Here is a 17,073-nt window from a genome sequence, read left to right on the forward strand (position 1 = left end):
ACGATCCTCAAGCTGCCCCAAGACACCTCAGAGGCACGGCTGTCAATCACATCTTGAAGTAAATGACAGAATTTACTTCCGTGCTTACAGAACTAAAGGAAGCAAAGAGTAGTCCCTGTCCAATCTTCATCAGTTGTTGTTTTTGAGAAAGGGTTTCTTTGCATAGCTCTGGCCATCCTGGAACTTACTGTAGACCAGAATGGCCTTGAACTCAGATTTGCCTGCCTATGCCTCTGGGGATTGCTGGTATTAAAGGCATGCATTATCACTGTCAGCTTTATTAGTGCATCCTACAAGACCTGGGTAGATCCTGCCCCACACTGTAATTCAGTGCCCATGGGAGACAGATTGTCGGATTTGCTAGGAGGCTAAGCTCTACCACAGCAGTTGATCTAGGAGAGTCATTGGTCCTCTACAGTCTGCTTTAGACTTTCCTCTCCCTGAACTGTTGGCACAGGAAATAAAAGAAGTCAGTAATTTATAGTATGGTAGGTGATCTTGAAAACGCACTGGATTGGAAAACCGGGGAAGTCGAGGTATATTTTATAATTTTAAATGGGTTAGTGTAGGCTTCACTGGGAGAGTTTTGGTGTTTTATTTTTTGTAGTGCTTGCGCACGTGTGTGTGTGTGTGTAAATGTGTAGAGTGAGTCTCGACGGATGATTCCCTGGTGATACAGGGAAAAGGCAGTGGATGGGGACACATGGATAAAAGAGCAAATAAAAGGTTCAGTGGCTGGACTAGGTTCAGACATGAAGAGACCAGAAAGGAGATACGGTACGAAAGGTCAACTCCTTAGAGATGCGTACCTTAGAGATCATTGTTATGAAAACTTTGTCTTTTAATGAGCATCAGGTGAGCTGGTAAGGGCAGAGGTAAGAAGTAACAAGATCTGACTTCACCTGGGGATGGGGTTATTTGGCCCTTTGTTGTGACAACAGCTTGAAGGGGGCAGCAAGGCCAGAGTCAATAGTGGCTTAGACTGGCATGCTAACTGCAAAGGTAGGACATGCTCAGATTCTGGATGAATACCAACTAGACAGTCCATAGACTTTGCTAAGAGACTGGAAGTGAGGTGCAAAAGGAAGTAAAATTTCAAGGATCACTGAAGACTTGGGTGTAAACAACTGGAAAGATGCTGTCTCCCTATAATTTTCTGAGGTAGCTAAGTATAGAAAAGGATTAAGTTCAGGGAAACAGTTAATCCTGTAATTCAGACTGTGAAATATGCTGAGGCTGCAATTTCCCTTTGACACTCAAAGAGATGCTGATGAAAAGGCAGGTAAGAGGTGCCCAAATAAGGGACCACTGGGTACAAGATGGATGGTCCTGAGAATCCCGAGATACAAGTACCAAGACAACGGGCCGGGAAAGAAGAGTCTGAAGATAGGCAATCATTAAAAGTCCCTGAAGTGAAGAGATGCTAAGTTACATGCTGTCAAAATCATTACATGAGTTAACACTTTCAAAATGCTGAAAATAATTAGCATAGAGTAAACTACCAACAGATAGTTTTCACTGTTCATCTACAGCCATTATTTTTAATGAAGAATTCAGAAGTGAGCCCGGGAAGGAGTCAGAAAGTGGATGTTACAGAATTTAATCCTCATGCAAATAAAGTATGCTTATTTTGTAAAAGCAAAACAAAAACTCACTTAAATATTGGAGCATTTTTCTCATTTATAAAATAGGATGTTATCTGAAATATGAGAAGTCCTTGTTATTGTGAAGGCAAAATGAAGTCATGTAATACATATGCCTTGAAAACGTATGCATTGGCAGTATTGGAACCAGTACAGATATAAGAAGTCACTTGAGAAAATTGGCATTTAATATAGAGCTAGAAACATTTCACTTGAATTTAATCATGGCTCAAAGTTTCCGTTTCGTTTTGTCAGTAAATGATCCTTTTGGAGTCCTTTTGCACTGCGACGAACACAAGTTTATGGCTCCTGTGGCCTTCCTAAGGAAGTAATGATGTTGGGGTAGAAGGTGCTGGGTCACAGACAGTGCTCTACTCACGGATGCTGCTATCCAAGAGGCAGTGGCCTCTCCAAGGGCCTGGTGTGTCACACCCTATTTACAGAGCTCCTTTGAAGGTGGCGAAGCATGTCCCCGATATGTCAGGTCCTGCAGCTGGTCTTTGCTACTTTGTGGGTTCTTCTTTTTGTTACCCTTTATCCTCCCCTGGCTTTACCGCTTTATGTTAGAGAAGAGAGAAAGACGAAAAGAGGGGAGAGAGGAATTAGGAAAATTCCTGAACCTAATTTCTTTCCTTTTGTTTTTTTCACTGAGCATGACTACTAATAAACTTCTACCAACCACCTCCGAGCCGTCCTCCCGGGTCCCTAGCATTTTTTTCTTTTTTTTTTTTTAATTTATTTTTATTTTTATTTGTGGCGGTTACTTCCATGTCGTCCAGTGTGGTGAACATAGTAAAACTCGCCCTTTTTAGACAAGAACCCCCACTACACCCAAGGCTGTACCTGATAACCAGAACCCAGTGACATCACTCACTCATGATAACCGTCAGACCCAGGACTATGCAGGCAGAGAACTTCATGCGGTTGGTCCCCTTGACACTATATAAGACCAAGAACAATGTTCTTTAGATTTATTCATTTATTATATGTAAGTACACTGTAGCTGTCTTCAGACACACCAGAAGAGGGCATCAGATCCCATTACAGATGGTTGTGAGCCACCATGTGGTTGCTGGGATTTGAACTCAGGACCTCTGGAGGAGCAGTCGGTGCCCTTAGCCGCTGAGCCATCCCTCCAGCCCGGGTCCCTGGCATTTATACTCTCTGAAACTTCCCAGAATTTAGACTGGCGCACAAGCTCATCTGACTTCTGCTGGAGCACACGACAGCTACAGTCCGCTGCTTCAGAGAGTCAAAGCAACGTCATATCCTTACGCCTGGGACTGAAACAAAACATATTCTTTATATTATTTTTGTGTTTTTTAAAGAAACCAAAATTCCAGGATTGCCACAAGGTCCCTCAGCTATTTTCGAGCTTGAGCATTACATGTGGTGTTTGTGTGTTTGTGTTTGTTTGAGACAGATGTCTGTTCATAGCCCAGGGTTCTTTCAATTCATTCTACATCTTAGGCTGGCCTAAAGCTTGCCATTCTCCTGCCTCCATGTCCTGAATGCTAGGATTACAGCGACATGGCCACAACACTTGGCTAGATTCCCCACCTTAAAAAATAATTTCTGGGGCTGGAGAGGTGGCTCAGTGGTTAAGAGCACTGACTGCTCTTCCAGAGGTCCTGAGTTCAATTCCCAGCAACCACTTGGTGGCTCACAACCATCTGTAATGGAATCCAATGTCCTCTTCTGGTGTGTGTGAAGACAGTGACAGTGTACATAAAATAAATAATTAAAAAAGTAATTTCTGACAATGATAAAACATAACATTAGAAACCAACTTTGTAATTTCAGTTTAAAATTATTATGGACTACTACGTCTGTATCATTCAAAGGATTAAAGCAGGTCTGAAATTTATGTGAGCATATTTTGTCTCTTCAGAGTGGATCTAGTCCTTACTTTGTTGGCAACTGTACCGTTAGTTTAAAAACCAAATCCTGGAAAACTGTAAAATATACTTTAACAGCGTCCTTGCATTCCCACACATTTGGCTCTTACCTAAGTGTTTCTGACAGCTACGAAGATCAGCACATACACGAGTGAACGGAGCCGGGAAGCCTGCAGCACAGTAGTCAATTCCCTCTGCGTTCCGTGGCCTTCTCTGTATGTACATCAATGCTGTGTATGCACAGCTCGTGTGTTTGCAATTGGCCTGCTGTCATCGGGCAGTACAAACAGCAAAGACGCTTCAGGTGCATTCAGAAGTCTGTGGTCTCCAACGGTCCCTGTGTAACAGAGTTGGGCATTTACGGTATCTAGGACCTTAAGCCTACAAGGAGATGGGGATGTAGGAGGCTGGCCAGAATCTCTTCCAGAGGCCTAGGCTGCTGTGCTTGTTTGTGAGAGACTGTGATGCAGAAGTATAAGCCGAACAAAGCCTTTTCTTCCCCAACTTGCTTTTGGTCATGGTGCTTCATCATAGAAATAGTAACCCTAACCAGGACACAAAGCGAGATGGTCATATCAGTGAGTTCCAGGTCCGCCAGGACTAAACAATGAGATCCTGTCTCAACATGCCTCGCCTCCCCAAAAGAGCAGAGCATGGTGTGCACACTTATATGGGGCTGGAGAAATGGCACAGTGGGCCAAGTGTGCACTGTGCATACGTAAGGACTGGAGTGTGTATCCCAGCACCCATATAAAAGCTGAGCAAGGTGGATGTCTGTAATGCCAGCCTTGGGGGGTGAAGGGGTGCAGGGGGACAGGTAGGTCCAGGAGCTCTCAGGAGAGTCAGCAGCTGAAAGGACAGGCTTTGGGTTCAGGGAGAGACTGCGTCTGAAGAAATAATGTCGAACAATCTAAGCTGGACACAGGCAGCAGCCTCTGCCTGCACGTGCTCAAGAATGGTGAGTGTATTCAAGGGCACTCATGCACACTTACTCCCCAAGGGGTAAGGAAAACAACTCTTTTTCATCTTAATTCTAGGGACTCTACCTGGAAAGAAATAACGCTAGGACATCAGGAATGTTTTCAGGATCATTCTATGCTTGAAAGGTCTTAAGCAATTGCAGAAATACACTAAGTAACTATAGTGTTAACGTTTTTTGAGTAGGTATGAAAACTACCGAGTGGTAACTACGTTCTAACAGTTTACAGTGGTTCAGAAAGCCGTCAATTTGGGAATTCATTTTTAAATGCTCAAGAAAATTGAGTTTTATAAACTTTTGTGGAGTGTTTCCCCCTGGATGAATTTCACAAAGTAAACATTAACTAAGCACATATATTTCTTGAGTACTCTTCATGTCCCAAAGTCCTCTGGTCAATAAAAGAATCAGTTACTATTACAAATGCATACTCTGAAGTACGTCTGGAAGGACAGAACTCTACCCCCCTACCCCCTGCTGGAATCCAAATGACAGGATTTTAGAGGCACACAGAAAAACAGAGTTTAGTCACCTATTCCCACCAGACATGAAAACTTCTTTGGTTTTATTTTACTTTTACTTATGTATTTAATATTTGCAGTGTATGGGATTTAACCCAGGGGCTTCATACATGCTACATATACATTCTATTCTGAACCATACCCAACCCAAATTTTCTTGGTTTTATAACAAGACAAATAGTGGAGAACCTATCAGGGATCGCACGTGCATACTGATGCCATTGTGAATGTGACAGGGCTACTGCTGGCCTTCTGGTCCTCACTTCTCTGCTAACCACATGATTTAAGTTGTATTGAAGGTCGGCTCCAAGAGGAAAAAGGAATCAAAGAAAGGCTATGCTGGCTCAAGGGGACGCCGTGCAGTGAAGGCATGCATCTCGAAAAGCATGCATCTTGAAGACAGAAAACCACTAGTCCTCTTTAATCTGACGCGTGAGAATTAACAAGGGGTATGAGAAAACCACAGGATTTCAGCAAAGCAAGACAGAAAGCACTCGGCTGCCTTGTTAGATCTGCGAGTGCCACAACCCTGCCATTTGGTCTGGAAACTCAGACAAGAACTCCTCTAGTAAAAACCAAACCCAACCCAAAACAAAAACCAATACAACAAAAATGAACCAACTAACTGATCAACCAATCAACCAAAACACGAAAACAAAACCCAAGTGCAAAGCGGTTCATGCCCTGGATGCCAAGTCATCTTTTGTGAAGTGAAGCATTAACTCATTCATCCCAGGTGCTGATATCACATGACCACAATTAATTATTTGGCATTTTAAGTCATGACGATACACATGACAAGGGAGCTGGTTTCTGCACGGCCACATAGTACACACCATGTGCACACCTGTAACCACTTGTATTCTTTGAAGGAGCTTGGTTGGGCTGGAGGAGACAATTCGGACCAGAAAGCTTTTCATAATCATGGCTTTTTTCTCATCTCTTCATCCCAGTCAAAATCTAACGCCTCGTCATCCAGTTCTGACAGAGTGAAGAGGGAGAGGGTGGAAAGATTCACTCTCTCAGGGGGCTGCTGCAGCTGGAAAGACTGCCTTTGCTGGCCAAGCACTGGAGCCGTGGTCGCAGGAGGGTTGTGGCTCCTGTCCCTGCTCTCCTTCCTTTCAGGAGGGAGGGATTCTGATTTGGATTCTGGTGGGGAAGTGAAGGAGAAGTTTGCCAGTCTGGCCATCGTGCCAGCGTGAACCTTGCTTTTATTACTGCAGGAAGCCCCTTCCTTTCGGTCTTTCTTACAAGCTGGATGTGAATGCCCAGCCTGGCTCCCAAGCTCCAGTTCAGACTGAATAACCCTTCTTTCGGGGCCCTGCTCCTTCTCCTCTCTCGGTCGATGGCTCTCTGGTGGCTGCCTTGAGAGCGCCTTTGTCTGTCCCTGCAGCTGCTCAGAGCATCTGTCTCCTGAGGTGGATGTTGACTGTCCTGGCCCTGCCGCAGGCACACCTGCTTCTCTTCTTGTTCTTTGTTGGGGAATTTTAGAACTGTCGACTGCTACTTTACTAGCGCTGGGAGGCATGGGGCCTTGGCCTTCAGGGGAGTGGGTCAGTTTGCTCTTCTGTTTAAACGTGAATTTGGCCAGCTTCACTACTGGAGCACTCATAGTCTCAGTACCTTCAGGTCCAGGAGCTTCCACCTGCGCAGATTTCTGTCTCTTTCTTTTTGGTGTTCCTGTTTTTTTTCCTGGCCCAGGTGGAGAGATGGACAGGGGGAAGGGGACCGTGGGTGGCAGTGTTCGCACTCTGGTTGTGCACACACTCTGGGACCCCTCCTTCAGCAGCCTGGGGAGTCTTCGGGGCCCATGAGTCAGTCCAGACTCTTGGTCATCATCCCGTCCTGCTTCAGAGACAACTGCTGCCTGCCTTGCCCTCGTACTCTCAGAGCCTCGAGACCGTAAGGAAGTGTCTGTGGCTCCTGATGCTGGAAGACGCCCAGGTTTTAGTAATTGGCTTCTTTTCTGGAGCCCATGCTTCCCCTTGCCCTGAGCTCCATTGTTAGAGATTTTCAAATCCTCCTTTTCCTCCATCATTTTCAGACCGGGAGACACAATAGTGCTTTCCTGTGCAATCTCAGGACTTGCCGTGGGGTCGGCCCAGGCTAAACAGTCACCTCTGCCACCTCCGTCCTCAGCCTTGTGGTTAAAGCTTGTTGGTCTACTAAGCCCTGGACCTGTCGGGGAGTCTCCACCAGAGCTCTCTGCGGGACTCCAGCTACAGCTCTGTTCCTGCTGTGTTGACGTCCTGAGGCCTGGTCTGTCCCTTGGATCATTTCTGCAGGAGCCTGGAGCTGCCTCCACCTCCGGTGAATGTGGCTGGCACTGGTCACTCTCATTCTGTAACCTGGGCAGAGGGAGAGAAAGAAAACACTGAGAGGAAGGAAGTCTACACCAGTCTTTCTCTTCTTTAGTCTCTAAGACACTGCTGAGAAGGCTAAAGAAAACACAATTTCAAGTAAATAGAAGAGTAGTCTTCTGAAACACAAGAGATTACTTTGAACTTAGTGCTTTGGTGTGCCTCTTTTTTTCAACCCGAAACTGCAGTAAAACAAAGAAAATGAACCAGAAGGTCTACATCTTCAGCCACTCACTTCACTTGACTTTTTGAAGATCAGTGTAAAATGCTCACCCATAACCTTTCCTGTGCCATGCTCAAATACAGGACATATGTGACAGCCTGCACAGATGGCTCCTAGTGACTGCTTGGAGGGCTCACTAGGTGGTTTGTACATCAGAATTAGAGTGAAAGGATTCTACAGTTTTACCAAAGCAGCCACTGAACTTTAGTGTGCACGCAACTTGCTTTCCATAGGAGTGGAGAGTCTATGCTGCCTGACACTGCTGCTGCCAGTGCCTGCCCACCTTCATCACCGAAGCAGACCCTCTGGGCACTGTTCTTGCAAAGCCCCATCCTGTCTCCTCAGAGTCTCCGAGGAGCTCCTCAGCGTCTGGTGCAGAATTGGCACCTGCTTACCAGCTGTGAATGAAGGGCCGACTCCTGAAACCTGCTCTCCGTACTGGGCATCGGAAAAGCTCAGCACGTACCACAAGGACCACATTCTCACTGGAACTATAGTTCCCAAAGGAGGTCCTTCAGAAGGTCTTTAACTTAGATGTGTAGGCCCAATGTAGTGAGAAATATGGCCCTGCTTCCATGTGCTAAATTGGAAAGGAAATTGCATAAAAGCAGGTGAGGGAATTATTCTAAAATTCATGTGCAGCAACAGGAAAAAGAATTAAACATATAAATTTAACTATATTAAGAAGTTAATATATAGCGCTGGGAAGGAAGATTATATTTTATTTTTGTTTTCTTATTAATTCATTACTTCTAGTTTTCAAAATGCACAAAGAATGTCTATTGCATTCATAAAATTAATTACAAGTTATAAGAGTGGACTATAAATGTATTACCACTGGTTTAGAAATATCAGCAGAGTAATAAGCTTATGTTCCTCGTCTCTAAATTTGGTTGCAACCACACAGAAAAGCAAGTGGCTTTTCAAATCCCTGGCATGAAGTAGATGCTTCATGTATGCTGAAGATGTATCAGTAGATGCTGAAGTAGAAGCTTCAGTATCAGATAGACATCGGATGCTCTCACTGGTTAGAGCTATGTGAGCATGCCTCAGCTGAAGAAGTTCAGGAGTAGACTGGTTTGATCCTGTTCTTTTAGTCAGTTCTTGCTCAGGAGTGAAATTCTTAGACAAATCTCTGCAGCTGTACCCTGAAACCGAGTGCTGGCTCTGCTCTCTGATTCGAGGTAGTTACCAGCAAAGTATTTTCTGGAAGGAAGTATGGGGAAAATACGAGTGGTTTTACCAAGAGATCTATTAGGGAACTCTTTCCTAAAATGCAAAACCATATAAACTAGGTGGGTTCTTATGACTCAATGAGATTGGCATTCAGTTGGAGCTTGAAGGTAATTCACCCTTAATGTGAGGCCCTTGGTTATGCTGCTTTGAGGATGAACACTATAACACGGTTCCATGATAAAACGTAAGACCAGGAAAGACTAAGGCAGAATTCAGGTTTGCTCTTTGGACAGTCACGTATATACTTCTCCCCATTCCATTCAGTCTACGAGATCCACTTTTTACTGTGAGATGACTAAATCTGAATCTTGTGTTCCTCTTTTCTTGAATCCAGCATTTATCAATTGTGGTAGCCTGAGCAGACTCTCCCTGAGAGTCTGAAATGTGAAAGGATCACCTACATCTACGGAGATGGAGGTAAAGGAGAGGGTGATTCATTTCTCACAGTGCCAGTTCAGTGCAGCCTGACCCTGGTGACTCGTGAGTAGAGCCAGCCCTGCTCCACTGCCCATCAACGGAGTGGAGAGATGCCAAGCAGAGTCCTCTCAGGGTCTGTCTCAGTGCAGTCAACAACCCCAGTGATGTATGTCAGTGGATGACAGGATGCCTGGCAGCTTCCTTCTAACTTCATGCTTTGTCTTCCTCCATGTGCTTTCCTCCTCCTTACCTTTCAAGTCTTCTAAGTTCTTCCTGCAAGAGACTCTGGAGTTCCAGCTTTTCCAGAATGAGCTCACACTGCCTCCGGTACTGTGCCCGTGGGCTTTCAGGGAAGGAAGTGTGAAGAGCGTTCACACCTCCTAGCAGTGCACCTCCCTGAGGGGCAAGGAAACACCAGGGACAGTCACAGATTGACTTGCACAAGAGTGAGACCACACGCTGTCCCAGCTCTCAGCTCTCATCCTGGGTCACTATCACAGAGCCCTTCCACATTTCTACAGCCCTCCCTTCCCCTACAGGGCAGTGGGTGACCACTGTGCCAGGAAGCCACCGGTCACTCCTGAGGGCATGAACTCCCTTAGGCTTGCTGAGAAAGGAATATTGAGATCCACTTCCTCCCAGTTTACAGGCAACAGCAGTGGCAGAGTAAAGGTCTCTGTCCCCAACAGCTTTTCTTTCAAACAACTGCTTTTGAGTCTTCCCAGGAAGCTAATTTGATCACTTTCCCAACTCTCAGTATGTTGATGAAGCGTTTTAAAATGGGCTTGTAACTAGGGCGAACACAGCATCCTCACCTGCATTGAGGATTCCATCACGGACACCACTGTGATAGCATCTTCCAAAGTCACGGTACTGCGGAACATCAGGCGAGCGTGGGCTAGGACAAGAGCAGGACACTGTTAGGATTACCCAGGATGAGAGACTGGGACCCGCTGAGTTCTCTGCCCTCTAAACGTGCATTTTATGGAGGAGCTAAATCAATCATCAGCTAATTGTACTAGAACAGGCAACTGTCTTCAGTAGTTTCTCCGGTAAGAGGCCTAAGCCTTCACAGCCCAGGTAAATTTGTGTAGAATGTTTTGAGAACATTCTAGACTCTAGCACTGTAAAAACATCCACTTAATATTCAGAAACTTTTATTCTCCATTTTTTACTCTCATATAAATACACAAAATTAAAACTCATTTCTCACCTCTGGCACCTCTTTTATCTATGATTTATGAGCTTTCTAAAGTACCAATCTTGCAAGCAAGAAATTAAGATACTTTTTGCCAGAATATTAGCTATAAATGAGGTTCATTTGTTTTATGTAATTTTTATTAAGTTTACATGATTTCATGATATGTTACATTCAATTCATGTGAATATTGTTAATTTGAACATGGGTAAAATACAAGTGCTGTAAGAGATGGTCATTAGTTACAGGTGAACATGTAAGCCTGAAGCCTTTGGGACAGGATGGGATACACTGTATCCCACTGGTTATAAGAACAAGCATGAGACACCGGGAATCAGGAGGGTGTGTTTCACTCTCCTTTCTGTCTGACATTACACGTTTTCTAGTCTCATCCCCAGACCTATAGCCTGGAGATGGCCTGGAGAGCTTGACCTCCCTCCCACTGTAGTTCCTGGACTCCATTGACCCTGCTGTGGACTCGGCTTTCCTCCCTCACTCTGTCCCTTGGTGTCAGCTACCTATTATAGCTAGCAACACTCTCTACCTGAGAGTCCGGCGGCCAAACCCGGCTGGGATTCAGGTAGGCAATTTTCACTCTTTCCTCCATTACAGTTTCTCCAGTCTCACTCCCAGTAGACTGCTTGCAGAGACCCGTCTTTCCACCCCACCTCCAATCCTGGGGACTCCAGCAAACCCTGGAGAGGACCCAGCTTTCTTCCTCCCTGGAGACTGTCTCAGACCCCATCCTCCTAGCCTATACCCATTTTTTTCCTTCAGCCCCCTTAGATACACTTTCTAGCCTGGATCCCAGTGGCCACACCAACTGGAACTCACATAGGTGAATCACACTATCCTTCCTGCCCTCCATTACCATCCATCCATTCTAACCCTCAGGCAGTAACAACCTGCTCACAGACGCACCTCATTCCACCTCAGCTGCCCTCACGGACACTGTAGCTGCAGGTTCAGACCCTGGGAGCCTCGGAGCCTTTTCATCTCTCTCTTCCCAGATAGTTCTTTATCTCCCTGCAACATACTTGTGTGATCCCCTCTTTTTACCACATCTCCAACTCCCCATGGCCCCCAATTCTAAGAATGAACAGGTTTCCCTTAAGGTTCTCCTGACGTCACTTGTAACCTTTTCTCCTAACCCATCCCTATTTCTCTCTGCTACCCAGTGACCTACAGAAACACCCCCTACCAGTCAACCCACAGCAACACAACTTAAGCTGAGGAGGCCAACAGAAAACTAGGATAACTCACCCTACAAAGGTAAGACCAGATACGAACACCTAGTATCACAATCATCCCAACTCCAGATGCCTAGACACCAGCACAAAAACACAGTAACAACCAAGGCAATATGCTTCCACCAGAACCTAGTAATGTTGTGACAGAAGGTCATAAGACAAGTAATATAGTTGAAGCACAAGACAAGGACTTCAAAATAGCTATTATATGTTCAAGGGACCTTAAAGAGGATATGAACAGATCCCTAAATGAAGTCTGAAAACACAGTGAAATGATATAATGAAAAAATTCATGACATAAAAGTAGAATTTAACAAAGACACAGACTTGCTAAAAACAACAAACAAACAAACAAACAACAAACCCCTCAAACTCAGATAAAACTGGAAATAAAAGATTTAGGAAGTCAAACAAAAAGCCTCATCAACAGAGTACAAGACATGGAAGACTCTTGGGTTTTTCTCTTTTCTTTTTATCTTTATTAAATTGGGAATTTCTTATTTATATTTTAAATGTTATTCCCTTTCCTGGTTTCCAGGCCAACATCCCCCTAACCTCTCTCCCTCCCCTTCTCTATGGGTGTTCCCCTCCCCAATCCTCCCCCCATTACTGCCCTCCCCCCAACAATCACATTCACTGGGGGTTCAGTCTTGGCAGGACTAAGGGCTTCCCCTTCCACTGGTGCTCTTACTAGGCTATTCATTGCTACCTATGAGGTTGGAGCCCAGGGTCAGTCCATGGATAGTCTTTGGGTAGTGGCTTAGTCCCTGGAAGCTCTGGTTGGTTGGCATTGTTGTTCATATGGGGTCTCGAGCCCCTTCAAGCTCTTCCAGTCCCTTCTCTGATTCCTTCAACGGGGGTCCCATTCTCAGTTCAGTGGTTTGCTGCTAGAATTCGAATATGTATTTGCCATATTCTGGCTGTGTCTCTGAGGAGAGATCTACATCTGGCTCCTGTCGACCTGCACTTCTTTGCTTCATCCATTTTGTCTAGTTTGGTGGCTGTATATGTACGGGCCACATGTGGGGCAGGCTCTGAATGGCGTTCCTTCAGTCTCTGTTCTAAACTTTGCCTCCCTATTCCCTCCCAAGTGTATTCTTGTTCCCCTTCTAAAGAAGGAGTGAAGCATCCACATTTTGGTCATCCTTCTTGAGTTTCAAGTGGTCTGTGCATTTTGGGTAATTCGAGCATTTGGGCTAATAGCCACTTATCAATGAGTGCATACCATGTGTGTTTTTCTGTGATTGGGTTACCTCACTCAGGATGATATTTTCTATTTCCATCCATTTGCCTATGAATTTCATGAAGTTATTGTTTTTGATAGCAGAGTAATATTCCATTGTGTAGATGGACCACATATTCTGTATCCATTCCTCTGTTGAAGGGCATCTGGGTTCTTTCCAGCTTCTGGCTATTATAAATAAGGCTGCTATGAACATAGTGGATCATGTCAGGGTTTAAGGACAGGATAGGAAGAACAGATACCTCAGCCAAAGGAAATCTTAAATAATAATAATAATAATAATAATAATAATAATAATAATAATAATAAATAAAAATCCAGGTACAAAACCTCCAGGAAATCTGGAACACTATGAAAAGACCAAATCTAGAAACAATGGGAATAGAAGGTGCAGGAAGGAAAGTTCAGTTTAAAGAGGTTATTCACACTCAAGAAAACACAAAAGAATAAGTAACTGCAGTCCAGCAAATCAAAAGAGGAGGAAAAACTCACGTCACCACAACAAAATAACGGAAATCAATAAATGCTACTCACTGACATCTCAACATTAATGGTCTCAATTTCCCAACAAAAAGACACAGGCTAACAGACTGGGTTTAGAAAACAGGATCCATCTTTCTGCCACATCCAAGATGCACACCTTACCGTCAAGAACAGATAACACCTCAGTTAAAAGGATGCATAGAGACATCCCAAGCAAATGAATCCAAGAAGCAAACTGGTATAGTCAGTTTATTACCTGACAAAACAGACTTCAAACCCAAAATAATCAGAATAGAGAGAAAAGGATACTACACACTCATCAAAGAAAAAAAATCCACCGAGAGAATATTGGAAATCTAAATATTCATGTAGCAAAGATAAGGGCACCCAAGTTTATAAAAGAAATAAGACTACAGCCAAAATCACATATTGAACCTGGTACAGTGATAGTGGGTGACTTCAACAGCACAGACCCTAAGACCTAACAGTCAACAAATTGGGACCTCATGGAACCAAAGCTTCTGCATGGCAAAGAACATGGCAAGAACAGTGGCAGGCCACAGAAAGGGAAGTGATCCTTACCAATTACACATCCAATAGACGGATACTATCTAAAATAAAAAGAAATATATAAAAAACTAGACATGAAGAAATTAACCAAGTAAAAAATGGGGTACAGAAGCCAGCTTTGGTAGCTAATGCCTTTAATCTCAGCACGCAGGAGGCAGAGGCAGGTGGATCTCTGAGTTTGAGGCCAGCCTGGTCAACTGAGTGAGTTCCAGGACAGCCAGGGCTCCCCAGAGAAACCCTGTCTCAAAAAACCAACCAGCCAACCAACAAATAACATACTAAAAAACAAAAAAAAAAAATTTAAAAAGGGTGGAGGGACTGGAGAGATTGCTCAGTGGTTAAGAGCACTGGCTGTCTTTCCAGAGGACCCAGGTTCAATTCTCAGCACCCACATGGTAGTTACTACTGTTAATTACAGTTCCAGGGGATCTGACATCCTTATACCAATGAACATAAAATTAAGTAAATTATAAAAAAATGGGTACAGAGAGTAGTCAAAAGATGAAACACCAAGGCTGAGGGACACTTGCTCCCTCCCATGTCCATGGCTGCTCCTCATTGAAGGCTATCGTGATAGCCAGAAGTTGGAAGCAGCCTAGATGCCCATCAACAGATGAATGGAAATGAAAATGTGGAATATTTATATAATGTAATATTACTCCTCTGTTAAGAAAAGCAACCATGAAACTCATACCAAACAGATGGATCTAACAAAAAAGCAATCGTCCTGAGTAAGTAAACCCAGACCCATAAAGACACATATGGTATATTCTCTTATATGTAGATGCTGGCCTTTAAGTATTTAAAATGCATACTTGTAATACCAAAGAGTTTAGCTATAGAGTAAGGGAAGGATCTCCCAAAGAACAGGAAATAGAATATATAGTAATGGATGGACAGGGCATGGGATTGGATAGGGAGGACTAAATGAAGAAAGGGATAGAAGAGGGCATAAGGGAGAGAATACGGAATACAGGGAGGGACAGCTACAACTAAGGGCCATTTGAGTGGTCATATGGAAACTTGTTACAATAGAAGCTTCTTAAGTATATATGTATATGAAAGAAATCTAAGTGGAGTCACCAAATAAGAGGGAGACAAAGCCCTAATTAGACTTTTCTTAAGTCAAGTGAAATCTTCAGGGCCAGAGACAGGCACTGAATTGAGTTGGAGTTGCTGGCCAAAGGCACCCTATGGACCCCCAAGCAAGCCAGGCTATCATCAGGGCTGTTGGTTCCCGCCCACACGCTCATTTTAGGGCTGTGCTGCTGAAGACAACACCCAGACACTCACTGAACAGGAAGAGGTCCAACTGGTGCCTAGTCTGAGCCTTCACCCCCGCTGCCGAGTGCTGATGTAAGAGAAGTCCTCTGCATACTTCCTTGCAGAGGAAGATGAACACATCTACAAACCCTTCAGTCTACAGTAGTAACCTGATCATATACCATTCAGGGGCAATAGTTGTGGGAACAACTAACCAGTATCTGATGGATTTAAGGCCCACTCCATAAGACAGAACCCATACCTGACATTGCTTGGGTGACTAGATAGGCCATGGACTTAGGGAAAAACTGGATGCTATTTTTCTGCTATTAAATATAGCAAGATTTAATATATAAGAACTTATATTTAAAATATAAGAACTCCTAAGGACATTCTGCCCCCAGATCATAGATCACGGACTAATGGATCACCAACTTGCATAGCTGTTATCAAAGCTTCCACTGAAGCAGATGGGAATAATACAGAGACGACAACTAGACCATATTGTAGAGAATGAGAGACCCTGGAACACCCAGTCCTAAACGGGATGTGTTCACCCAACTCCTCCCTTCAGGGCTCATAGAACTATGGGGAAGAGAAGGCATAAGATTATAAAGAGCGGGTGGGGACGGAAGACACCAAGGAAGTGGCGTCTCCTACACACGACAGGACTGACGCACATATGACCTCATAGAGACTGTGATAGCATATGCAGGGCCTATACAGGTCCAAGCCAGATGGAGTCCCAACTGTCAGAGATGAAGTAAACACAAGCTTCCATCCCTAACACAAAAGCTATCTCTAATGGATAACCATTAAAAGAAGAAAAAAGTTTTTGCTCCAGTGGAGTCTCACTGGATATAAAGCATGGTGAAGGCTGACCCCATGCCCAGCAGTAAATCCTGCTGCTCCTGAGAACCAGCACCACAACGAAGGCTTCTAAATGAATAACAGCTTATATGTGGGACAAAGGACACTTCCATAATCATCATTTATCCTCAGAAGCATGGTAGTCTGAGGGCTAAGGAGCTCTTACTCTTAATTTATAAAGTTTTTAAAATGTTTACTATTTTAAAAATGTGCACGTGTGTTCCCATGTCCATGCATACAAGTATGCAGGTGCCTACAGAGGCCAGGAGGGCATCAGATCTCCAGGAGCTGGAGTTACTTTGACAAGTGTGAGACCAAGGGATCAAGCGCAGGTCACTAGGCTGGGGACCAGCCTTTATCAGCTAAGCTAGCCAGCCCATGTCCTGATAACGCTAAGCCTTGACTTTCCAGTGACTGTGACTGCCTCAGAATGAGTAACTCTTATCACCTTTGAAGAACACAAGGTGCATGCCTTGCATAAACAAGGTGCTCAGTAAAGATGCCATTTGTAAAATGAAATGAACCTTCTGCTAATCGGATCAGGCTTTCTAACAGGCGGATGGTTGTCCGGGCTGCGTTCCGGGAATCGCTCTGCCTTTGCATTTGGTAGTATCGGAGGAGTACTTGATTGCTCACATCAGACAGCGTGGGGTGGAGATTCCGGATGAGGCAGAAGTAGGTTTTCATCTTCTCCATGCTCCACAGGTTCTCCGATTTACTTGGATAACCTGTGTACAGCAGACATGGGGTCAGTAAACTAAAAGGAGTGGGAAAATAACATGATTGTGGAATTGTAGAACATTCCTATATAAGATTTAACATCTATTTATCTATCTGTGTACATATGTATCTATCTATCTATCTATCTATCTATCTATCTATCTATCTATCTATCTATCTATCTATCTATCTATCTATGGTA

The 17,073-nt window shown here is 44.2% G+C and overlaps 1 protein-coding gene across 10 annotated transcripts in view; it reads right to left on the reverse strand.

Annotated features, from left to right (window-relative positions):
• Positions 1-1,509: 1,509 nt before the first annotated feature.
• The window catches only part of Mcm9 (minichromosome maintenance 9 homologous recombination repair factor), an 84,719-nt gene continuing 69,155 nt past the window's right edge, over positions 1,510-17,073 (reverse strand). For 2 of the 10 annotated variants that reach the window (XR_015645014.1, XR_015645019.1), the window contains 6 exons: positions 16,676-16,879; positions 10,090-10,172; positions 9,525-9,670; positions 3,652-7,386; positions 2,518-2,582; positions 1,510-2,199 (listed from right to left, as the gene is read on the reverse strand). Coding sequence is in view for 1 of the 10 variants with exons in the window: in NM_001416381.1 (NP_001403310.1) it covers positions 5,961-7,386; positions 9,525-9,670; positions 10,090-10,172; positions 16,676-16,879 (1,859 nt within the window). In the remaining 9 variants the exon portion in view is untranslated. 10 annotated transcript variants of the gene reach the window in all.

This window comes from Rattus norvegicus, chromosome 20 (genome assembly GCF_021556685.1).
Source record: "Rattus norvegicus strain SHRSP/BbbUtx chromosome 20, alternate assembly SHRSP_T2T, whole genome shotgun sequence".
Classification (NCBI taxonomy): domain Eukaryota; kingdom Metazoa; phylum Chordata; class Mammalia; order Rodentia; family Muridae; genus Rattus; species Rattus norvegicus.